This window comes from Ovis aries, chromosome 18 (genome assembly GCF_016772045.2).
Source record: "Ovis aries strain OAR_USU_Benz2616 breed Rambouillet chromosome 18, ARS-UI_Ramb_v3.0, whole genome shotgun sequence".
NCBI classification, from domain to species: domain Eukaryota; kingdom Metazoa; phylum Chordata; class Mammalia; order Artiodactyla; family Bovidae; genus Ovis; species Ovis aries.
This window is the reverse complement of record NC_056071.1, coordinates 19,040,800-19,066,196: the sequence shown is the minus strand read 5'-3', so window position 1 is coordinate 19,066,196 and position 25,397 is coordinate 19,040,800. Positions and strand designations below refer to the sequence as shown.

The following is a 25,397-nucleotide window of genomic DNA, read 5'->3' as shown; positions in this document are numbered from 1 at the left end:
TTATCGCGCAGTCTATTTGTTTCCATCTTAATCTCAGTCAAGGTTTGGGAGGAATCTTCCCAGGTCAGGTGAGGATCCCACTGATGGGCCCCTCGATGTGCAGTTCCTCTTCTAGTTCTGGTAACAGGAGCCCAAATCCCCTGGAACAGTTGTCTTACTTGTCTGTCAGGCTTCAGAAACGGTCCCTCCTGTTGCTTCTTCCCATATTTCGAGTCATGGATCTTATAAAACTGTAAGGTCACCTGGTCATCATCATGTTTATCAGGGGCTCAATGACACATTTGTTAACGCAAGAGACAACACTCTTGTAAAGTGGTAGACATGAGTAATATGGCTAGTGACATTACTAAGGTCATAGGAGGCAGTGTCATATAACGTCACAAGGCTGGGGTTAGAAGAACGGAAACGGATCTCTTACTGGGTCAGGTGTTTGTGCCCTTCGGGAGGTCTGGTTGACACATACTGCAGACGCACACTGCACACTTCAGGGCAGGGAGGAGGTCACAAGAGGGAGAGACGAATTATGTTTAAATTTTTCTTGTCTTACCTTAAAAAATGAATTTTATTTCATTGCTTCTTAAGATTTGCCTGCCATGGGAACCACGTCCTGAGCCCTCCCCATCCACCCCACCCGCCCCCGGGCGAAGAGCTCATGCTTCATCCCAGTACAGGAGCGAGGGGCAGCGGGGGGGGGGGGGGGCCTTCCCCTGCTTCCTGCACCACCAGCCGCCACAGCTCTGATGCCTGACTCCTCCAGTCCCGGTGACTTCAGGATGCTGGGCTCTGGGGTTTGTGACTGAGAAAGGAGACTGAGCACAATATTGGTGGCTTCCTGTCCGCCAGTTATTATAAAGGCTGCTGGTCCAAATGCACCTATGAGCACAGACACACAGGCACATACACAGACAAACAGGCGCTGGGCGTGCACGCAGGGACACGCCATTACATACAGTCAACCGGGCTCTGGTCCTTTAAGAGCTAAGGGGACAGAAAGTCTAGTGTTGGGGACACAACTGCTTTTTGTCTTGGACTGGGCCATGCCCCAAGGTCCCAGGGAAAGGTGGGAGTGGGAAAACATTGGGAAGGGCTCCCAGAGATGAGCATTTGGGTGAAAATAAAAATCTGCTCCATCCTTCCCAGCTCAGAGAAAATTTGGGGCAATTAGTGTATGTCAGGATTGTGGGTTTTTTCTTTTATCTTTGTATTGAGGTTAAAAAAGAGCATTACAGTTGTAAGAGAGAGGGCAAGGCGTCATCTATGATTTATAGCAGGGTTGATGGTATCCAGAAATGCCAGACAATTTAAAAAATCCATGTGTATTTACATTTATTTAGATCATATTATGTGTGCGTCCTGGAGAAGCAGGAGGCAGCATCAGAAAACAGCTGACCCATAGAAACACATGTCTGTACAACACAAACTCAAGCAACACAGTTTCCTCAACAGTGGCATCAGGAGTGCCCACCCATCCAACACCACCCATCAACAAGTTTTGAAAAGAAACTTTCTATGGAAAAATATAGTCACCCAGTAATTTTTGCCCTTGAGACAATAAAAGTTAAGAAAAATATAACACCCAGGCTAACATCACCTTTAATGCTAGCAGTGGCGATGCCCTTCTCCCTGCAGAGGCAGGACCTGCGTTTTTGATCCCTAAGGCGGGAGGGCCACATCGCTGTCCCTCACCAACTCTGCAGGTAGGTGTCTTCAAGACTCTGGGGTTCATTCACCAGGTCCTACTTTGATTCCCAGAGAGTAGTTGGGATGGGGAGACATTCAGCCTTTGCTTCCTTTAAGATGGCCTCTGCTGGCAGTGGGTTTTCAGTAAGCTTGGAAAAATTCTGGAGCCAATGTCAGATGGGGCCAACCACCAGCTGGGGCCTAGGGACCAGGGTCTCTACTTCAAGAGCCCCACCCACTGGAAGTTACTGACCTGCAGAGACTTTTGTTTAACTTAAAGGAGTGGTGGGCTGTATACCCCATCCCCTAGGAGAAAGTGGGCCATACCCCTTGGTACTCACCCCCAACCCCCACCTCCTTCCAACACACACACACACCAACTAAGGCACCCCAGGCAGACAGACTTGCTTTGGCAATGAGGCCCCTCTGGAGGCCCAGGGTGTGAACAGTGGCACAAAGGGCTGTATGAGGTGGAGTCAGCACCTTAGGAGGTGGGGCAGAGAAGGAAAGGGTCTCAGGTCCTAATGGATCAGAAGAAGGAAAATGGGGAGAGGTGGTCAGGACACAGGAGATGGGAAAGCCAAGGATGACCAGGAAAGGGGCAAAAAGCAGAAAGTGTAGAATAGATGAGGGCAGCAAGAGAAAGGCAAAACAGAAGGTGAGCAAACACACAAAACAGGGCAAAGACCGCAGAAGGAGTGAAGAAATGGAAGGAGAGTGAGATGCATGGGGAAGGATGCGAGGAGGGAGAGGGGAGCCAGGGAGAGGGCATCAGAGGACGTCACAGCTCTGTAAAGAACCCCTCTCATTTAGAAAGTGAATTCTTAGTCCCTACAATAGCCTCACAGGCCAGGTGCTCAGTGTCGGCTTCATCAAGCAGCAGCTGGATAGGACGGCCACGGCCAGCCGCTGGTCCCCGGCGCACTCCGAGCAGATGCATCTGTTGCTGCAGCTCACGTCACTGGACCGCTGGGGCTGCCCATCCAGCTTCCTGTTGAACTGGTGGAGTGGACAGAGCACTAGGGCAGAGGAGCACAGAGAGTACCCTCTGCTCAGACAGGACACAGGTAGGGAACAGAGCTTTTTGTCTTTGACTCGATCAAACCCCTTCACTATGAAGTTCATAGCTCGTTCCAGGAGGAAGCATATGAAGTCCACCACCACGAACAAGGGCTGGCTGATGCTGATACTGGTGGGGGCTGTTGATGACGGTGATGAAGAACCAGTTAGCATAGTTCTCTGGGCCTCCTGAGCAGGCCTGGGAAGGCTGGATTGAGCCAGACCATGCCTCCAGGCTGGATATGATGCAGAACGCTTCAGTGGCATAGAGTGCAGCAGCCACGAAGGCGAATGCAGTGGCAGTGATGACCCTGTTTTGGGTGGAGCCTGGAGGCAAGAACTTGATGTAGGTGGCGCCGAAGATGATGGACGTTGAGAGGCAGAAGATGAAGAAGTAAAAGGCGTGGGCACAGAGAAAGCTGTCCCAGGAGAAGGGGAAGCGGGACCGGAGCCCACAAAACTCCCCTATGAAGACGGTGAGGGTCACAATGAAGCAGATGCACCAGATGAACATGCACCAGTTAATTACGTCCCCCTTCAGAGTGTCCTCACTGGCCCCCAGCGAGAAGGGCACACAGGTGGAGAGCAGCTGCCCCAAGTGGAGGAGGAAGCCCACGATGGGCTTGGTGCCCCGACCTGAGGACGGGCACATGGTGAGCATGGTGGTCAGGCAGGTCACCGGCACCGGACTGTAACCTTGCTTGGTTCTCAGCCAAAGGCTTATGAACACTTAAACAGAGTTTGCTGTTCTGGTTTCAGTTTTGCTTTGCCGATTAAGCGCTGTTTCTGTCTCAGTTCTTTTTCTCTAGAAAATATATGACCACTGACCCAGTAGAACTGATGTGCTGATCTGAACAAAGTAAGGACCACACTCACCTTCTCAATCCAGCAAGGTGGCCCAGGGGTCTCCCAAAATAGAAGCACAGCGCACCCCTGGCACACAGCCTGTGGCCCCTTAGGTTTCCCTCCTCGTATAAATCCCAGCTGAGACTTGCTGTGCTGGGGGTTGATTCTTCTGGGCAGTGAAACACCCTCTTGCCGGCTTCCATAAGATAAAGCTGCTTTTCTTAAACCCAAGACTTAGCTCTCTGTATTGGCTTCTTCAGCGACAAGCAGCTGGGCCTGACTTGGGGACAATGAGCATCCAGGCAGGGGTCAGGTCCCCATGTCTCCAGCCCCTCCCTTTCTTCCTGGAGCAAGGAGCAGAGTGCCACTGGGAAGAGTGCCAGCTAGTCCCAGCGAGGATCTATAGGTCTTTTCCAGCAGCTGCCGAACCGTTAGATTCAGGAAATTGCCCTGGCCCTCCCCACGCCTTGCTCACAGTGTGCTTTCACTTTCTGTTAAGAGAAGGAAACCGGCCTCTGAAGGAGCACCGAGCTCTTGACTGAGTGAATAGAGGGGTGTGGGTCCCAGGAGCCCCCCTTCCCACCTGTTTGGGTGTGTTCTTTGCTCTTTGAAACTCTGGGGCCAGTTGGACACTGCAGAAGTGGGAAATGGCGTGTTTGTGACTCTGTACCACTCTCTTCCCAAGGAAGAATTGCTTGTTTGCTTTAAATCTGTTCTGGGGGAGCCAGTGAAGTGGGGGGAGGGGATCTACAGCCATCGCTTCTACAAGTCCACTGGCACGCGTCTTGGCAGATGGACAAAACTGGAGGTATGGCCCAGTAATCAAGAAAAAAATGGTTTTCTGCTTTCAATACAACCTGGCCCATGTATGTTTTCAGTCGTGAAGAGTGTAGGTCCCTGCATGGAGCTCTAAATTATTCCAGTATTTTGCAGGTGGAGCTCTTTTTTTAAGATCTGGAAGTGGGAGGGAACTCCATGCGCAGGTCTTCCTGTTACTCCATAATTAGGATTCTTCCAACAAAGGCACTAAATTACAGGCAAAAAGGAAACTAAACTATGAAAAGCCTGTCACGTTCACAGAGGAGGCTGCAGGCAAGGGAGGGAGAAGAGGGGTCAACTTCTTAGGGAACTGAATCCAGCCCCGACCTCTGTGATTCCTATGATGCCCCAGGCAGGGGCTGCCCTGCTCTGCACCCCCTCCCCCTCCCTCGCAACTCCAGTCTCCAGAAGGAGGAGGGGTTCTAGTGTGTTGGCAGGGCACAGCCTTAGTGTCACCACTGCTTGAGGAAGAAAGGGGTTCTGAAGTAGTCTCTCCCTTTAAGACCTGACAGGTCACTCAATTTGGCCAGAGTGCATCCCTAATGGCGTGGGGTGGGGAGGCGGGGGCGGGCAGTGAGGGTGGATTTCCACTAAGACAATTCCCTGCAGGAGGTTTCAGTGCAGGAGAAAAGTCTGTGACTGTTATTGGACATATGATCTCCTTCTCAACGTAGACCTGCTAAACTGGAAAAAACCATCCTCCAAGTTGATCTACAAAAAATGGTGGAAACATTCATTGGTATTTTTTTTAACCCACCGCCCAACATGGGCTGATGCACAGACGTGGGTGATGATTGTGTTCACAGCAGAGGAGCGGCACCTCGTCCCAGACAAAGCCCGACACTCATCTCTCAGTGTTTGGCTTCTTGAGGATTGAGTAGACAAGCCTGAGCTCAGTAACACAGCCATGGGCCAAGGCGCCTCCAGAGGCTAAAAGAGACAAGGAGGGGCCCTGCCCTGGGGCATCAGAGGCAGAGCAGCCCTGCTGACACCTTGTTTCACAACGCTGGCCTCCAGAACTGTGACAGAATACGTTTCTGTGGTTTTAAGCCATCGGGTTTATGATAATTTGCCGCAGTAGCCCTAGCAGAACAAAATGAATTTCCAGAAGTGAAAAATATATTAGTCATATTTTTTTTAAGTTTCCAGAAAAGCTTGCCAACCTCCTGCTTTAGAGTATGGTGGTCACATGGATCCCAGGACCCCTTGTCTCAGTGTCTGAGACTCACAGGGGAGGGTCCACTAATCTAGAGAAGGGGGGTCACTCCAAATGCCCACAGGAGCCAGGAAGAAGCCAGGAGGGAACGAAATAAGTAAAGGGGATGGAGAAGACTAGGGCCCCTGGAGAGGACCAGCGGCACCTGCCAGGGGTGGTGGAAAACAAGATGCCCTGTGCATGACACAGTCTTATGTTTACAAAACAGAAAAAAAGGAAGATACAGATACTCCCTACAGGCATGTGTGCATGCATGCAAACACGTGTCTAACTACAGTTTCAAAGCTTCTGACATGTGTTGAAGGCTGTACGAGAGGTTGAGAACACGGATGCTCCCTGGATGAAGGGGTGGTTTCTCCTGTGAACAGGCAGGAAGCTTGGCCATACCAAAGAGGGGGAAATGGGCACACGTGAGATGATCATAGACCTGTTTATGTAGATTATACAGGAGAATAAGAGGAATATAGAAAACTACACAAAGATATAAATGGGAAACTGTAAAAAGGCCAGAGTACATCATGAGAAACACTGGGCTGGATGAAGCACAAGCTGGAATCAAGATTGCCGGGAGAAATATCAATAACCTCAGATATGCAGATGACACCACCCTTATGGCAGAAGGTGAAGAAGAACTAAAAAGCCTCTTGATGAAAGTGAAGGAGGAGAGTGAAAAAGTTGGCTTAAAGCTCAACATTCAGAAAACTAAGATCATGGCATCTGGTCCCATCACTTCATGGCAAATAGATGGGGAAACAGTGGAAACAGTGTCAGACTTTATTTTGGGGGGCTCCAAAATCACTGCAGATGGTGATTGCAGCCATGAAATTAAAAGGCACTTACTCCTTGGAAGGAGGGTTATGAGCAACCTAGATAGCATATTCAAAAGCAGAGACATTACTTTGCCAACAAAGGTCCATCTAGTCAAGGCTATGGTTTTCCAGTAGTCATGTATGGATGTGAGAGTTGGACTGTGAAGAAGGCTGAGCGCCAAAGAATTGATGCTTTTGAACTGTGGTGTTGGAGAAGACACTTGAGAGTCCCTTGGACTGCAAGGAAATCCAACCAGTCCATTCTAAAGGAGATCAGTCCTGGGTGTTCTTTGGAAGGAATGATGCTAAAGCTGAAACTCCAATAGTTTGGCCACCTCATGCGAAGAGTTGACTCATTGGAAAAGACTCTGATGCTGGGAGGGTTGGGGGCAGGAGGAGAAGGGGATGACAGAGGATGAGATGGTTGGATGGCATCACCGACTAGATGGACGTGAGTTTGAGTGAATTCCAGGAGTTGGTGATGGACAGGGAGGCCTGGCGTGCTGCGATTCATGGGGTCGCAAAGAGTCGGACACCACTGAGTGACTGAACTGGACTGAACTGAACTGAACTGGACTGAACTGAACTGAACTGAAAGAGGCTGTAGCTGCTGCTCACCTCCAGCTACTCCCCCCACCCCAAGGGCACACAGCCTGGTGACACCAGGTCTCCTGAGGTTTCTAAAGGAGCAGGAAATCTGGATTTTCTTGTGAAATTAAACCACTGCAGCTTCCAAACCCTTCGGGAAGAAACAACACTGATTCTACACCATGTCTTCCAGAAAACGCCATGAAGAAAAGCAAAACAAATCCTCGGGGCCACCTCCAGTACAAACTGGTTTGTGCCCCTAATCTGGAGCAAACCAAGCTTGCATTAGGGGGCCAGGGCCTTCTGGGTCCTCTCTGAGGGGGAGACGGAGAACCGTGAGACCATGAATTGTCTCATGTACGTTCTGCTACCAAATGAAATTTTAAGAAATCGTTTTCAATTTTGAGAGACTTGAAGATTTGAGATTGTACGTAAGGATGATTCTACTTTACAACCCCAAAAGATAGTGGTATCAGCACAAGAGGCCCCAGATGTCCATAGTTTGGGGCCAGACCAGACATGGCTGTGAGATTTGGGGATAACAGTCTCCTGATAAGGCCGAGGGTGATGGGTGGGGAGAACCATTCTGGAGCGGCTGTGTTGTTACCCAAGTGTCTGAGCCATTGGTTCCAGCTCCACAGATCCTGAGCCTCAGCCATCACAGGGCTCTGAGCCTGTTCCAGGCGGCTGACTCAATTCACCACCAGCCAGACCATCGCAACACCATGTGCACTGGGGTGACATCGGAGACAGGGGCTTCTTGGAGGTCACGTGCTGCTGTCTCTGCCTCCGCCCGCCACAGCTCTTCTCCACCTGCGTGGCCTTCTCTCTGGTGGCCGACATGGGCATCTGGACAGGGGCCCCAGGTAACTGGTCCATGTCCTTCTGGTGCGTCTGCTTCGTTGTGACGCTCATCATCTCCATAGTCGACTATGTGCACTCTGGTCCTTCTTTCCTTTCTTCTGGTGCAGCTTCTCTGTCACCTACACCTGTTGCACCACCCTCCTCTGTCTCTCGGCCCCCATCACCTACTCTGTCGCCTTTGTGCAGGTCCTGCCTGATGGTCCTTACCGGGACCGGGCCGTCACTGCCTCTAGGTTCTTCTCTGTCACATCTGTGCTGTGTGCCATGTAAGTAGCCTGCACGTGGACCACCTACGGGTTCAAAGAGACCTCCTGCTATGTGCTCACCATGCCAGGCCTGCTGAAGGTGCTGGAGACCTTTATGGCTGGTTTCATCTTCGCCTTCATCAGCAACACCTCCCTGTAACTGCACCAGCCGGCCCTGGAGTGGAGTATGGCCGTGTACTCCATCTGCCTCATCCCAACAGCCTGGCCATCCTGCTGAACCTGGGCGAATGGGAATGCAGGCTGCCCGGGCCCTTCCCCCTCTTCCAGCTTGTGCTCAGCCTGCTCTCTGTCCTGCTCTATGTCAGCGCTCTGGTCCTCTGGCCGCTCTACCAGTTCAATGAGGAGTTTGGCAGACAGCCCCAGCAGTCCAGTGATATGGGCTGCATCAATGGGCTCAACTACGACATGTGCTTCTGGGACCAGCGACTGGCTGTGGCCATCCCAACAGCCGTCAACCTGCTGGTTTACGTGGCTGACCTGGTGTACTGGACCTGCTAGGTTTCTGTAGGGACTGAGGTCCAGTCCAGTGTTCCTGACCCCCCTGCTCACAGGAGGTATCCTCACCGAGCTCTGACATCCTCTGATGGCCTCTTCCTGGCTCTCCTCTCTCCCTCCTCGCATGCTTCTCCACTCATCTCACTCTAGTTTCTATTTCCTTCCCTCCTCCTGCTCTGTTCTTATCTTGTGTGGTTGCCCACATTCTGTTTTGCTTCTTTCTCTTGCTTCTCTCATTTCTTCTACATTTTTCTACCTTTTGCCCCTTTCCCGGTCATCCTTGCTTTTCTCATTTCCTGTGTCCTGACCACCTCTCCCCATTTACCTTCTCCTGATCAGAGCAGTCTGGCATAAATCAAGCTCCCACTCAAGATCAAATTCAAAAGTAAGATAGAAAAGATTGAAAATAACCCAGGTGTTCATCTTTAGGATGTGGATTAATAAATAATGATATAGTGCAAGAGGGATACTCTGCAACAGTGACAGGGAAATATCTCCAGGAGACATGAAATAAAGATAGCTAAGACATAAGTCAACATGGAGCACACTATATTTTATATAATAAAAATGAGGGGAAATAATATTAAATACAGCTGTATGTGCTTGACTTGCATCAAGAAGCACAGGAAGGACTCCCCTGAGTGCACTGGAATAGTTACCTGGTCCGGGTTGGGGAGGGAAACTGAGGAGAGAGTGGATGGAGCCACAGGTAGAAGTGAGGTTTCTCAGAATATGGCTTTTTCAGAATATTTTTATTTGGAACCATGTAAAGATTCCCTTCTTAAAAAAATAAAATTTATTTTTGAAAAATATACCAACTGGAGAAGAAGGGTCAGGGGAGGGATAGTTGGCAGATGGTCTCCATGCTCCCTGCAGCCTTGATGGATAGGCTGCAGGAGGAGCTGAGAGACGCCTGCACAGGCCTGTCTCCAAAGCAGGCAGAAGGGAGGCACCTTGGTCCAGGGGTCTGGGGAGGGGGAGCTGTGGTCCCCAGTCCCCCTTGCTGAGTGGCTAGGGGCTCCCCAAGCCCTTCAGCACACACAGGTGATGTAAAAGACCTCCCGTTGCCCAAGCCTCAAGCCCTTCTCTTGCTCCCTGCCTGGTCTGGGCTCCCTGTCTCCTGGGGCAGCGGCCAGAGGCTCCCTTCTCGAAGGCCTGCCAGAGCCTCCCCCAGGCAGGGTGACTCCAGATGACGTCCTCCAGACTGTGTCCTGAGCCGCATCCAGAACACATCCCGGGGCACAGATGTTCCCATTCTCTGCCCAGTTTCTTGGAAAAATCACAAAATCAACCTTCCATAGTCCACCTTTGAGTGGAGAGAAAAGGGACTCGGCACTCGGGTGGCCTCAGGCACCTACTCGGGAGCCAGGCATCGACTGCCAATCCACGTGGACCCTTGTCTGTGTGGCTGTTCTGTGGAAAAGTCTCTAGGAAGACTGATGGGCCGAGGAGATTCAGGCCAGGCTCCAATCAGGCCCTCCCTAGGGTCTGGACCCTCTCTGTCATGTTCTGGCTAACTTGCCAACAGGAAGTGGTCTGGCTGGGATGGGAACTCAGCCACAGGACCTCTGGGTGGGGCACTAGAGCCAGACCAGGACACACGGGAGCCAGGAGATGAATCCTGGACCCAAGAGAAGAGGGAAGGGGCTCAGCACTTACTGTGGCTCTGTTCCCTGCTGGGGCTTCCTTGGCGGCTCAGATGGTAAAGAATCTGCCTGCAATGTGGGAGACTCATGTTTTATCCCTGGGTTGGGAAGGTCTTCTGGAGAAGGAAATGGCTGCCCACTCTAGTATTCTTTCCTGGACAACTCCATGGACAGAAGGAGCCTGGGGGGGCTACAGTCTGTAGGGTCGCAAAGAGTCAAACACGACGGAGCGATTAACACGTTTTTCTTTTTCTGCTTATGACTTGCTGAGCTTTGCAGGGAGACAGACCTATATTCACATCTGGGCTCTGACAGGAAGTAACTGTGTGAACTTGAGCAAAAAACATAACACACTCTCTGAGCCTCAGAATCGTCTGTACAGTGGGGATGACATTAATAATATCCCTGAAGATGAATGGAATGGAGGTGATGTCACCGAGTCAGTCTGTTGGCGCTGAAAAGCATATTGGCCACTCTCTCCCTTTGGGTCTAAGGTACAAATCAAATCCAAGCAGATTTTAAGGTCCTAAACCCACATGACTGGGTTCAAATCTCAGCTCTGACACCTAAACATCTCTAATCATGATCGGTTGACCTCTCTGTGCCTGTGAAAATGGGGACTGAGAACATATTTCAAGGGCTGCTGGCAGGAACAAATGAATCAGCAGCAGAGCCCGACTTGCAGTGAGCACGACACATACGACCTCTTGTAACTGTTGTGTCCACAGCAGCCCCGCTGCAGCCCAAGTCCTCAGGGCCCCTTTCTCAGCCAACAGAACCTCTGAGCTGTCATCCGAGGTCTCTTCTGGAGCCAGGCTGGGCTGGTGAGGGTTTGCCCAGTTGGTCTTTTCTGGGTCTGCTTCTGACCAGGGATGCAGAAGTGGTGGGGGTGGGGGAGCTTAGCTCAAGCCCATCTCCTCACCCCCCAACTCCAACCAGCATCTGTTTCCATAAATCCCTCCAGTGCTCTGCCCATCAGCCTGACCAGCGCCCCCAGGCACACTCCCACTGCTAGTGGGGACCACTGCTTATGCAAAACCCTAAAGAGAGCCTGCTGTGCTTTCTGCTACACCAGGCAGGAGATGCTTCCTGAACACTCTGTTCCTGGACCTTGTCAGAGGCTGGCAGGACCCCAGGACCCTCCATCATCTCTCTGACCCTATGACCCTCTCCCACAGGGTCATGGCTCCCCAGGTTTTTACTCCCCATCACACGAACTCAGATGCAGTTTTGTTCATGTGTCAACCACAATGTGCTTAACTATAGGCACATAAAGCCTCCATTTTCTGTATCTTCAAGCAAATAGCATGGCTCAGCCACCAGCCCATTAGTAGGAAGTCGTTACTTTTGCATTGAAACAAGTCTGATATGTTAAGAGTATATTATTATGGGGTATTATAGAAAGGAATGCAATATCCCACATTTGCTTTCATGGAAAACATGAGGCTTCAAAGATAAACTCTAGAATATAGATCCACAAAGTAGAGGTATCTTGTCCTTTGTTCACTGAAGTTTTTTTCCCAGTGCTGAGAAGAAGGCCTGGTACCTTGCAGGAGTTTATTGAATAAGTGTTAACACGAGCTTATGACCTCAGGCTCCTTCCTGCCTGGATCTACTGACCAGGATACATTCCATCCCTTCTGCCTTTAGGGGAAATGTTTAAGAATCAGTGATTCCTTTGTTTTCTCTTTTAATTCTCCCAGCTTTCCCATGGCCTTGTATCATGAACATCGCCAGGGAGAAGAACAATTGAGAACCTGAACTTCCCCCCACCTCATATTTGAGGATGTCTCCATCCTGAAAATCTCGATGAGAAACTGGGCCTCACCTTCAATAAGAAACTCAAAGGTCAGGTAAATATTTGACCTGCCCCCATGTGAAGTCTGGACACACACCTAAGGAGCAGGTGATACGCAGACACCAGGTCAGGTCAGAATCCCTTCTGCTGGGGCCTGCAGTAGCATCCAGAGTCTGCGGCCAGGGGCCATGGTGCCTGGACAGCTGCACTTGCCTGTGCCCCAGCTGCCCAGCACCCGCCCTTCCTGGTCTAAGCCTGCTCTCAGGCCCGGCTCGCCCTAATAATTCTCTACCAGCCTTCTAGTAGAGTCATTCTCTGCCTAAGTTGCTAGAGGTGTTTTCTGCAGGAGGCAATCAAGAATCTTCACCTTTAAAAACCGGTGCTGTCTGTAAAGCAATTATCTTTTAATAAAAAATAAATAAATTTTTTAAAACTGGTGCTATTATCTCCATTTTCTGGATGAGGAAACTGAGGCTCAGAGTGACATTGACTGAACACAGGACTACTATGTTCCAGGCTGAGTTCTGGTCTCCGTTCAGGGTCCGGGTGTGTGTAGACATGTAGCAGGGAAGGCCCTCAGGTGACCAAGAGGAACTGGAAGTCATTCTCAGTGACTGGAGGGAGGGAGGGAGGCGATGAAGCTGGAGAGGTAGAAAGGGGTGAGAACCTACAGGGTTTTGGAGGTGACATTGTGCAACTTGAGGTAGCAAAGAAAAACCGGCAAAGGTAACTTAGTTTGAGTTCAGCCCAAGCCGACTTTGACGGGAAGAATGGAAATAGAGGGAGCAGTGGGAAGCTTATGAGGGGAGCACAGGTGAGAGGGCTGGATGGATCTGGATCAAGATCAAGTGGATGCTCTAGGGAGGGGGAAGAGTGTGTGTGTGTGTGTGTGTGTGTGTGTGTGTGTATGTGTGTGTGTGTGTGTGGTGTGGATTCACAGTATTTTGTGAAGAGCATCTGTGAAGGTGGTGCCATCGACTGAGATGGGACAGACGAGGAAGGGTCTGTGTGTGCTGGAGCTAGGGGGCTTCAGGAGATGGGACCAGACATGGTGAGTGTGAGGTGTCCTGAGACATCCGGAGGGAGTGATCAGGAGGCAGTTGCATATGACTCAGGGTCCCTGTAGAGATCAGCTCTGGAGGCCAGAATTGGGGAGTTATCATCATACAACCAATTCACTTCACTCAGCTCCAATGAATCAGAATCTCTTGGTGAGGGGTGGGTCACATCCATAGAGTGGCCTGACCTCCAACCACCTAAAACAGCAGCTTTGCCCATCCCTACATTCCAATAACTCTCTTTTTCACCCGTTTTTCCCTTTATCATAGTATTTATCACCCACGGACATGATGTTGCCCATTGGTTCTCAGATTTTCTATCTCGTGTCCTAGAGGATAAGCTCCATGATGGGCAACCTACTGCTCATCTTCTCTGCTCTCTGTCCAGTGTCTAGAAAACTGCCGGGCACACACTTGGGGCACAGGCGTATTTGTCCGCTGAGTGGAGTCTTAAAGCCATCGGACTGGATGAGGACGAGAAGGAGTGAGGGTGGGTAGCTAGGCATCGGGCCTCCTTTCTCCCAATAGGAGGGAGTGTATAGTGCACCTCCCCTTTAAGTAAAAAAAAAAAAATCTGGAGGTCACTGATTCCCAATGGGCAAGAGTCCTGAAGCAGAGATTTTGGATCCCTGGACCCCACAGATGCTCAGCCTCACACTGGCTGCCTAGAGGGCACCTTAAAGGAATTTGGGATAACTTCCACCGCCAACCAATCTCTGGAGAATCAGAAAAGGAGCTGGTGAAGAAGCCCAGGGACTTGCAGACACCTGCTTGCAGTGTTGGAGAGGGGCAGCGATGTGGGCCTCCTGCCTCAGTGATCAAAACAGAAGGTCCTGCCTCTGCAGGGAGAAGAGCGTGGCCACTGCAGCCTTAACGTGATGTTAGCCTGGAATTTTTTGTTCTTTCTTTCTTTTTATATCTTCTGTTTAGGAGACCAAAACTTATTGGGTGACTTGTTCTGAAAGAGAAAATTTCTTTTGAGATTTTCTTGGGTAGGTGGTTTGGGGGTTGGGGGTGGGGTGGTTGTTGCTGCTTCCATTGTGAAAGAAATTGCATTGCTTGAGTGTGAGGTCACACGTATGTGTGTTTCTGTGTACCTGTTGCTTTCTGCTAGTGCTTCCTGATTTTCTGGAATCAGGTAAAATAAGTAGATAATTAAAAATTTTATTCTATATCTTTTTGTTCCCATCAGCCCCTGCTGTCAATCATCAGGAAACGCCTTGTTGATGGAGGTCTTCTCCATCAACTGTGTGTGCTGAAGGGCGGGGTAGGCCCTGGTCACCAAGTAGGTGGGTTTGGGGGCCCCAGCTTCCCCTCCACAGACCTCTGGACCCAAGGCATCTCCCTTCGCTCTGCCTTTGGAGACAGGCCTGTGTGGGCATCTCTCAGCTCCTCCCCCAGCCTGTCTGCTTTGGAGTCAGAGCAGATGTGATTGAATCCAGTCACGGACCCCAGATCTGCCTCTCTCTTCACTCTGGGCTTCTGTTTCATCTTCCCCTGCTTATGGTCAGCTCTCTATATGCCCAGCAGAAAGGAATTTGCTTTTCCTAAAGGAAACATGAGTTTCCTAAACAGGGCAAGAGTATTCGGGCTGCTGAGCTGGACTCTGAAGAAGTGGAAAGTCCAGAACGTGACGGAACAAGGGAGTCTGGGAGACCTCAGACTGTGGGGGCGCCTGGATGTAGTTTCTCGTTTTGACAAGAATCACTGGAGAGTTGGACCCCTGGGAAGTGACTGAGGAAACTCAGGTTGTGAGAGAGAAACATGGTCCCCACCAAGCAGAGGTCGTGGGGAAGGAGGGTCTGTGTAATCAGGGAGGATGTGACCAATCAACAGGGCCCAGCAGCCAAGAGGGAACAAGCAGAGAGGGTGGCCAGAGGGAGGGAGCCGGCTGCCATCTCCACATCTGAGTCTCCAGGACTGGCAAGTCCAGGCACCCCGGGAAGAGGGGGGCTGGGAGGGCCAGGGGTCGCTGGCAGCCCTCCCCCATCTAGCAAATGAGGAAACTGACTCAGCAGCAGTGAGTGCTGAGCGTCCCCCCTCCTCAGGGGGACGGGGCAGGTTTGTGCAGAACGAGGGTGGACGCGGCAGAATCCCAGCCTGGAGGATGCTGCTGCCACACTTGTCACAAGCAGCGTGGGGCCATGAATGGACAGCCGGCCTGGGGACAGGACACCTGGGTCCTGACTCTGACTCTGCCACACACAGGGTGACTCTGGACAGGTGCTGCCATCCCTGGGGTCCAGCTGCTCCTCCTCTAAGACTAGAAGACTAAGGGGATCTCACTCAGTTGTGTCTGACTCTTTGTGACCACATGGACTGCAGCCCACCCTGCTCATCTGTCATGGGATTTCCCAGGCAAGACTACTGGGTTGGGTTGCCATTCCCTTCTCCAGGGAATCTTCCCAAGATCAAACCTGGGTCTCCTGCATTGCAGGAGGATTCTTTACCATCTGAGCATCAAGGAAGCCCCTGTGATGAGAAGCTTGAACTAAATACAGGATGATTACACTTTCTTTTGACTGCCACAGTGAGGGGACTGGACCGGCCTTGGAACTGTGACAAATGGCCCTTAACCTCAGTTCAGCTCAGTTCAGTCACTCAGTAAAGTCCGACTCTCTGTGACCCCATGGACTGCAGGACACCAGGCTTCCCTGTCCATCACCAACTCGCAGCTGCTGCTGCTAAGTCACTTCAGTCGTGTCCGACTCTGTGCAACTCCATAGACGGCAGCCAACCAGACTCCCCTCTCCCTGGGATTCTCCAGGCAAGAACACTGGAGTGGGTTGCCATTTCCTTCTCCAATGCATGAAAGTGAAAGAGAAGTTGCTGAGTCGTGTCTGACTCTAATGACCCCATGGACTGCAGCCTACCAGGCTCCTCTGTTCATGGGATTTTCCAGGCAAGAGTACTGGAGTGGGGTGCCATTGCCTTCTCTGACCAACTCGCGGAGCTTGTTCAAACTCACATCCATTGAGTCGGTGATGCTATCCAACCATCTCATCCTCTGTCATCCACTTCTCCTCACACCTTCAATCTTTCCCAGCATCGGGGTGTTTTCCAATGAGTCAGGTATTGGAGCTTCAGCTTCAGCATCAGTCCTTCGAAAGAACACTAAGGACTGATCTCCTTTAGGATGGACTGGTTGGATCCTTGCTGTCCAAGGACTCTCCAGAGTCTTCTCCAACACCACAGTTCAAAAGCATCAATTCTTCAGCGCTCAGCTTTCATTATATTCCTACTCTCACATCCGTACACGACTACTGGAAAAACCATATCTTTGACTAGATGGACCTTTGTTGACAAGGAATGTCTCTGCTTTTTAATATTCTGTCTAGGTTGGTCATAGCTTTTCTTGCAAGAAGCAAACGTCTTTTAATTTCTTGGCTGCAGTCACCATCTGCAGTAATTTTGGAGCCCCAGAAAATAAAGTCTCTCCTTGTTTCCTTTGTTTCCCCATCTATTTGCCATGAGGGAATGGGACCAGTTGCCATGATCTCAGGTTTCTGAACATTGAGTTTAAGCCAACTTTTTCACTGTCCTCTTTCACTTTCATCAAGAGGCTCTTAGGATCTTCTTCGCTTTTGGCCATAAGGGTGTTGTCATCTGCATACCTGAGCTAATTGATATTTCTCCCCGCAATCTTGATTCCAGCTTGTGCTTCATCCAGCGCAGCAGTTTGCATGATCTACTCTGCATTAAAGTTAAATTAGGACGGTGACAGTATACAACCTTGCTGTACTTCTTTCCCGATTTTGAAATCTTTTCCCAATTTCTCAACAGGAGGAATAGAGCAGCCATCCCATGAACCGTGAGGCTTGGTCAGCGAGTCCCTCATGTGAGCCCACCCTGGGCAATTCTTTTATTGAAGCGCAGAGACATTTCCAAAGAAGGCGATGGCACCCTACTCCAGTACTCTTGCCTGGAAAATCCCATGGATGGAGGAGCCTGGAAGGCTGCAGTCCATGGGGTCCCGAAGAGTTGGACACGACTGCGTGACTTCACTTTCACTTTTCACTTTCATGCATTGGAGAAGGAAATGTCAACCCACTCCAGTGTTCTTGCCTGGAGAATCCCAGGGAGGGGGGAGCTTCGTAGGCTGCCGTTTATGGAGTCGCACAGAGTCAGACACGACTGAAGCGACTTAGCAGCAGTAGCAGCAGAGACATTTCCATCCTCCTGGGAAGTGAGGTCCCAGGGTTGTGTTCAATTTGATTTAGAAAAATATAAGAATATGAGGTTCTTGCACTGAGACTTGAAGAGGCCAATGCATACTTGCTTTTGTGGATAAAAAATTAGCCAATAGTCAGACAACCAAAGAAAGAATTGGAAATTTTATTGGAACCAACCTGAGAAGTTTAACTGGGGAGACAGTCTCTCAAGAAGCTCCAAGGGCTGTTTTGAGGAGATCAGGGTTGGAGGTCAGTGTTTATGTGATTTGGGGAAGGACATGAAACCAGCCCACGTCCTGGTAGGAGGTTACTTCACTCAGGAAGAACAGATATCATGTTTAATGCTATTGACTATGCCAAAGCCTTTGACTGTGTGGATCACAAGAAACTGTGGAAAATTCTGAAAGAGATGGGAATACAGACCACCTGACCTGCCTCTTGAGAAATCTGTATGCAGGTCAGGAAGCAACAGTTAGAACTGGACATGGAACAACAGACTGGTTCTAAATAGGAAAAGGAGTACGCCAAGGCTGTATATTGTCACCCTGCTTATTTAACTTCTATGCAGAGTACATCATGAGAAACGCTGGACTGGAAGAAGCACAAGCTGGAATCAAGATTAATGGGAGAAATATCAATAACCTCAGATATGCAGATGACACCACCCTTATGGCAGAACGTGAAGAGGAACTAAAAAGCCTCTTGATGAAAGTGAAAGAGGAGAGTGAAAAAGTTGGCTTAAAGCTCAACATTCATAAAACGAAGATCATGGTATCCGGTCCCATCACTCCATGGGAAATAGATGGGGAAACAGTGGAAACAGTGTCAGACTTTATTTTCGGGGGCTCCAAAATCACTGCAGATGGTGATTGCAGCCATGAAATTAAAAGACGCTTACTCTTTGGAAGAAAAGTTATGACCAACCTAGATAGTATATTCAAAAGCAGAGACATTACTTTGCCGACTAAGGTCCGTCTAGTCAAGGCTATGGTTTTCCAGTAGTCATGTATGGATGTGAGAGTTGGACTGTGAAGAAAGCTGAGCGCCAAAGAATTGATGCTTTTGAACTGTGGTGTTGGGGAAGACTCCTGAGAGTCCCTTGGACTGCAAGGAGATCCAACCAGTCCATTCTGAAGGAGATCAGCCCTGAGATTTCTTTTTTTTCTTTTTTTTTTTAGATAGAGAATTTTAATTAAATTGGCATAGTTTATAAAACCAAACAGATAAAGTGGACTTTGTCAGTGTATTTTCAATCCTTGCCTTAACAGGCTAATGAACACAACTTGAAACACGTGTGAATCCTCCTCTGTTCTATGAGACAGTGAAGGGACCTTTTCAGTATTTAAATATATTAATATAACCAGTTATAGAAATCTAAATATAAAACAAATCTCTTATAGGTTTTGAGAAGGAATGCACCATCTCCCTAAAAAGTTTCATATTCCTTATTCAAGTTCAATCATCTGTTTAGAATGGGAAAAGTGATAGTACTTGTTGAACCGGAATTACTATCAAAATTAAAAAAGCTGACCATATTTGTTTAGCCACAGACCAATCTTATTTAAATCAGGACTGTCCAACAGAATTATTCCATCAGCCATTCATGATCTGAATTCTAGTGTATGAGGATCAATTTAAATATGGTACACATAAAAAGTCATGAGACACTTCTGTTTCATAATAAATAAGGCAGTGGCCAACTATTACTCATTGGTAGCTTTTTTGAGATAAGCTATCAAGTCCTCCCTCTCTCCCTTCTTCTTAATGCCAGCAAAGATCATCTTGGTTCCAGGGATGTACTTCTTGGGATTCTCCAAGTACTCCATCAGCGTCTCCTCTCCCCAGGTGATACCTTTGTTTTTGTTGGCATCTGTGTAAGAAAACCCAGCAGCCTGACCTGTCTTTCGTCCAAACAGACCATGGAGGTTTGGCCCAGTCTTGTGCTTCCCTCCCTTTTCCACAGTATGGCACTGGGCACACTTCTGAACAAAAATCTTCTTGCCCTTCTCAACATCACCCATTTTTAAATCGTTCTTTTTCTGTGCGCGACAGAGAAGTTCCCGCTCACAAGCCGAACGTCCCGCTTTCTCAGCCCTGAGATTTCTTTGGAAGGAATGATGCGAAAGCTGAAGCTCCAGTACTTTGGCCACCTCATGCGAAGAGTTGACTCATGGGAGAAAACACCCTGATGCTGGGAGGGATTGGGGGCAGGAGAAGAAGGAGACAACCAAGGATGACATGGCTGGATGGACTCGATGGACGTGAGTCTGAGTGAACAGGGAGGCCTGGCGTGCTGCGCTTCAAGGGCTCACGAAGAGTCAGACATGACTGAGCGACTGAACTGAACTGAATTGAACCAATATTTAACAAATCAGTTCTAACTGCAAAAGAGTGGAGGAATTTAGAGACCCATTCAGGGGATACACTGTTCTTTAGACTAGAAAACATACATGGCTTAGGATGTATGAAAATTTAAAACTCATTTTTCTTCTTGGTTACAGAGTCATACTCTAGTTTTGCCAATCGGCCAACATGCGTCCCAGTGGACTTCTAGAAGGGGTAGATATGGCCCCCTCGCTTCACTTTGCTTGCTCCCCTAGAACATATTTCAAATAAACAAATTCTTCTCCAAGAAGAGGCACACACAGAGTCATCAACAAGCCATGTCCTGTGGTGTCCAGACTGACCACAAAGTTGCAAAGGGCAAATGATTTGCCCAAACAGGAGGGAATGGGGGGCTTCCAGGGCGCACACCCTCCACTCACTCAGTCAAGAGCTCAGCTGCTCCTTCAGAGGCCAGTTTTCAGTCTCTCAACAGAAAGTGAAAGCAGGCTGTGAGCGAGCAGTGGGGAGGGACAGAAGAAATCCTGGAAACTAACAAAGTAAGCAGCTGCTGGCTCAACCCTGTAGATCCTTCCCGGCCTTCCCAGCTGCACTCCTCTCCTCGTCACAGAGGGAGCTGGAAGGGCTGGAGCCCCAGGGACCTGACTCCTGCCTGGATGCCCAACACTGTCCCCCAGCTCAGGCTCAGGCTGCTCTTCGCTGAAGAAGCCAATACAGAGAGACAAGCACTGGGTAGAAGAAAAGTCGCTTTACGTTAAGGAAGCCAGCCATCACTGTGCAAGAGAACCAGCCCCCAGCACTGCAAGGCTCAGCCCACATTTATACAAGGATGAGGGCAGGAAACGGATGTGGGCTACTTGCTGAGGGTATTGGAGACTTGACAGTAAATACCAGGCGCCTTGCTGGGGACTGAGAACATGCGTGTGGTCCTTACTTTGTTAAGATCAGTGCATCTGTTCCAAAGATCAGTGGTTGTATCCTTCTGAAAAATTAAGGACAGAGGGAGAGCTGAACCAGCCCAGTGAAAGAGGAAACAGAACATCCAACCCCGGAGCCGCATTTACCTATTCACAAGACTTTGGGTGGAAAGCAAGCAAGGTTACATACAACACTGCAGCCCGTGACCTGCCTGACCATCAGGAGCGCTATGAGCTTGTCCTCAGGCTGGAGCCTCTTCCTCCGCGTGGGGCAGCTGCTCTCCACCCTCGTGCCCATCTGGCTGACCAGTAAGGACACTCTGAAGGTGGGTGTAATCAACTGGTGCCTGTTCAACTGGTCCATCTGCTTCAGCCTGACCCTTCTCGGCTTCATACTGGAGTTGGGCAGTCTCTCCAAACCGCGGTTGCCTAACATCCAGCGCCTCCTCCACTTGTATGATATGTTCCAGTACCACTTCCGCTTGTTTTGGGATGGCGTTCTCTACGCCTTTGGCTCTTACTTTGCCGTCATCTGCCTCTCAGGTGCCGTCATCTTCGGCTCCACCTGCATCCAGTTCTTTGATCCAGGCCCCACCCAAAACCACGCCATCACCAGCACTGCCTTCTCCTGCGTGGCTGCTCTGCTTTATGCCATCGAAGTGGCCTGGGTCTGTCACCGACCCGGTAGAATGTCCTGCTTTCGGCCAGCATTCCCAGGTGTGCTCAGGAGGCTGGAGAACTATGCGGCCAACATCATCTTCGCCTTCATCTGCAACACTGACCTGTATCTGCACCAGCCGGCCCTGGTGTGGTGTGTGGCCGTGTACTCCACCTGCTTCGTCCTGGGGGTCATGAACTTCCTTATGAATGGGTGTGACTGTGACAACGACAAAAAGCTTCCCCTCCGCTTCCCCCATTTGCTGTGGGTGCAGACTGTGCTCCCTGTCTTCCTCTATGTCACGGCAGCAATCCTCTGGCCCCTCTACCAGTTCCACGAGAAGCTGGGGGGGCAGCCCCAGCGGTCCAGCGATATGACCTGCACTGATCAACTCAACATCTTTGTCTGCATCTGGGACCAACGACTGGCTGTGGCCATCCTGACAGGCATCAACCTGCTGGTTTACACGGCTGACATGGTGTATCTAGTCCGAGAAGCTTTTGTAGGTGGCTCAGACCGTAGAGAATCTGCCTGCAACGCGGCAGACTTGAGTTCGCTCCCTTAGGCATGAAGATCCCTGTGAGAAGGAAATGGCAACCACTCCAGCTTTTCGCCTAGGAAATCCAGCGGACAAAGGCATCTAGCTGGCTTCAGTCCGTGGGCTCGCAAACAGTCAGGCACAACTGAGCGACTCACACCTTCACTTTTACACAGGCTAGCCCGGGGACACTTAGTTCTCTTCACTGCAGTTTTCCCACCAATTTCTGACATCCCCTAACATCCTCTTCCTGGCTTCCTCTCTCCTCTCACATCCTTCCCCATTCATCTCACTCTCTTTTCTCTTTCCTTCCCCTCCCAGCCCTGCCAGTGCCCCTGGACTTGTCGGTCTTGGAGCTTCAGACGTGGAGATGGCAGCCGGCTCCCTCCCCTCTGTCCACCCTCTCTGCTTGTTTCCTTTTGGCTGCTGGGTCCTATTAGGCACACCCTCCTGATTATGAAACAGACTGGGACCTGAGACCCTTTGCTGCAACGCTTGCACATGGACACATGTCTCCTCCAGAAACAAAATGCAAAGAAATTGCATGGGCCCCAAAAATAATTTTGTGCTTGTGTAGTTGGGGCCAACTCCAGATAAAGATACAAAGAGACCAAAAAATTAAAAAAAAACAAAACAAAACAAAACAAAACCCAACTGCCACTTGTAAAGAGCCTGGAGCAAAAAGAAGGACTTGGGAGAAAAGCAGGGTATTGAGCATTCCCCCCCACCCCGCACACACCGCCACCCAAGGGGTGAGCAAATCACCTCCGCCACCCCTCCATCCTGACCCCTGGACATACCTCCTACCCTCACCGTGTATAAGCAGTACGCTTTCCACACCTCTGCCTCATGGAGCGAGCAAGGGAATCTGTTACTTGTTCTCACTTCCCCCTGTTTCTACAGGGGCCCCAGTAAAGTCTTGCCTGAATTTCTTGTCTGGCTTCTAGTCAGTCTCCATTGACTGAGGGGGCCAAGAACCCTGGTTGGTATATATTTTGTGGCCCCCAACGTGGGGCATTTGCCCCTTCCAGGGAGAAGATGTGGCACCTCGTAGACCACCGAAAGCAGCTTCCTTATGGGTGACAAGTGGCCATCTGACCCTCCTGTTTCAATGTCACCGAGTTTGGTAAGTCTGTCTCTGGCCCTGGCGGCCCTGAGTCCCCTCATTCAGGCAACTCTCTCCCCCTCCCCTTTCCCTCTCCCTCTTTTGAGATCTCTCCACTTTTCTCTCTGCCCTCTCCCCTCTCTGTCCTCTCTTATTTCTGTCCTTTCTTCCAAGAGAGAGGACATCAGGCAGCTACAGCTGCCTCAGCCCCTCTCAGGCATGAGACCCGCTCCCTTCGGCCGGCAATGGCTCACCATGACAGGTGACAGGAGGAAGTGGAAGAGGCTCGCCGCACACCATGCAGACGGTGCGCCACGGGCTCTGCCTGACCGGAGGCTGCTCTGGGAGAGAGAGGTTCGCCCTCACGTGTGTCGTGGCTGGAAGTCTGATCATCTCACTCTTCTCCCCCTTTATTGTCCTGCTGAGGCAGGAGAGAGATAGGCATTTATGATTTGTCTCTGGTTTTCACTTCTTAAGGATGAGAACAAGTGGAACTTCAGGCTGGAAGCTTACAACTGGCCTCCTGTTTGCATTTCCTGAGACGGGAGTTAGGTGGGCTCCAGGCTGGCATTTACCATCAGCCTCCTGTTTGCTTTCCAAAATAGGAGTAACAGAAAGAGATCAAGCAGCCTTGTCTCCGTGGACACCTGAAGGGAATAGTCACAGCAGGAACAGAGAGGGGATAAACCCTGTTCGAGTAAAGGATCAAGAGATTTTCCCCTCTTTGGGGCAAGAGAGACCCTACACATGTGCAGAAAGGCTCCTTGGGGGCCAAAAGTCGGGGGACAATGCCAGGCCATAAAGAGTCTTGCTTCTCCCAGAAGCCTTTGTAGCAAGATCCCTCTTGGTTGAGAGGTGTGTGCACACCTAGGGGCAAGGTTCTGAGACAGATCAGCCAGGGGTCAAAGCAGGATGTCTGGCCAGAGGGAAGACAAAGAACTGCCCTACAGAGCTGATTTAACCGCCTCTTTCCTGAGCTCCTCCTCACTAGGGGGCACGCCGACACCCTTTCTCTCCGAGTGCTCATCTCTGCCTTGCTTCTGTCTTAGCTCAACTAACAGTTTCTCAGCGTCCTCTTCCACTTCTTGCTCTGCTGTGTCTCTGATAATAAACTTTGTACTTGCATTTAAGGTTTTTGCTTCCATGAGAAATGCATTTTTCAGTCCGGGCAAGAGTCAGGGGGAAATAGCTTTTAGCCTCTGGCCCTTGCTGGTCTGGTGGCTAGGATTCCTGGCTTTCATCCAGGCTGTGTGTGTGTGTGTTCAGTTGCTTAGACATGTCCAACTCTTTGCAACCCCATGGACTGTAGCTGCCAGGCTCCTCTGTCCATGAGATTGTCCAGGCAAGAATATTGGAGTGGGGTGCCATTTTCTACTTCAGGGGAACTTCCAGGGGATCGAACCAGTGTCGCTTTCATCTCCTGCATTGGCTGGTGGATTCTTTACCACTGGGAAGCCAGGCTACTCAGGTTCAATTCCTGGGCAGGGAATTAAGATCTCACTTTACACCACTTCTCACTGCTGCCTCACTGAGATCAGAATTGTGTGACAGGCTGACTGTGAGGCTCCTGAGGATAGTCCAGCTGGACAGGTTAGGTGTTTAAGAAGAGGCTAGTGAATCATGAGGCTTCCCAGGTGACGCTAGTGGTAAGAACCTGCCTGCCAATGCAGGTAGATGTAAGAGACGCAGGTTCAATCCCTGGGTAGGAAAGATCCCCTGGAGGAGGGCATGGCAACCCACTGCAGTACCCTTGCCTGGAGAATTGGATGGACAGAGGAGCCTGGTGGGCTACTGTCTGTAGGGTTGCACAGAGTCAGACACGATTTAACCGACTTAGCACGCACGCATGCAGTTAGTCATCTCCTAAGGAAATAATTGAAGTTACCAACATGAGTACAATTTCCCAGAAAGACTAGGCAGTGTGAGAAGCAGAGATGGCTGAGAGGGGAGAACTGAGAAAACACTGATACTTAAGCAGCAGGCAGAGGAAGAATCTGCCAAGAAGTAGGCAGGATCAAGAGGAAAAGATCAAGAGGCTCCTGTCATTTTAATAATAATAATAGAGAAGAGAGTGTCAGGAGGATGTGGTCAACCTGGTTACATGTGCAGAGGTAAGCAGAGTTCATGTGGGATCAGCACTGAAAAGTGTTCATTGGATGTGACAGTTTGAAAATCTTTGAGAGCCTCAGGACGGGAGCCAGTGCATTTGAGACTGAGAAAGAGAAGGAAAGACTGTAACTACAGGTTTCTCCTGGGGCAGCTAGTGTCTGTGAGGGGAAGGAGAGACAGGGTCATAGTGGAGACGAGCCAAGGATCAAGGGAACCTACATGATAAGCTCGCAGAAGGACATTTACTACAGGTTAACTTCAACCCAGTGGAACATCCAAATATTGATCCAAGGTCCTAAGGGGAAAATATTTTTTAAAGCTCAAAACATGATAAAACATGAGTCATAAGGAGAGTGGATGAAATCTGCTAGTAAATAAAGAATATGCTGTTGAATAGTGTAAGCATTCAAC

The 25,397-nt window shown here is 50.0% G+C and overlaps 2 protein-coding genes and 2 pseudogenes across 2 annotated transcripts; 3 read left to right on the top strand and 1 right to left on the bottom strand.

Moving 5' to 3' along the window:
* Window positions 1-25,397, top strand: part of LOC101123072 (myeloid-associated differentiation marker-like) — a 115,468-nt pseudogene that overhangs the window by 66,456 nt on the left and 23,615 nt on the right.
* On the bottom strand, window positions 1,310-19,406 carry LOC101123328 (cytochrome c-like). The gene has a single exon (XM_042235655.2). The coding sequence runs from the start codon at window positions 19,335-19,337 to the stop codon at window positions 19,020-19,022; it is 318 nt and encodes a 105-aa protein (XP_042091589.1). The 5' UTR covers window positions 19,338-19,406; the 3' UTR covers window positions 1,310-19,019.
* On the top strand, window positions 7,709-8,645 carry LOC114109120 (myeloid-associated differentiation marker-like; annotated as a pseudogene).
* Window positions 20,807-21,799, top strand: LOC101117021 (myeloid-associated differentiation marker-like). The gene has a single exon (XM_015101777.2). It carries the CDS (start codon window positions 20,807-20,809, stop codon window positions 21,797-21,799), a length of 993 nt encoding a protein of 330 aa, XP_014957263.2.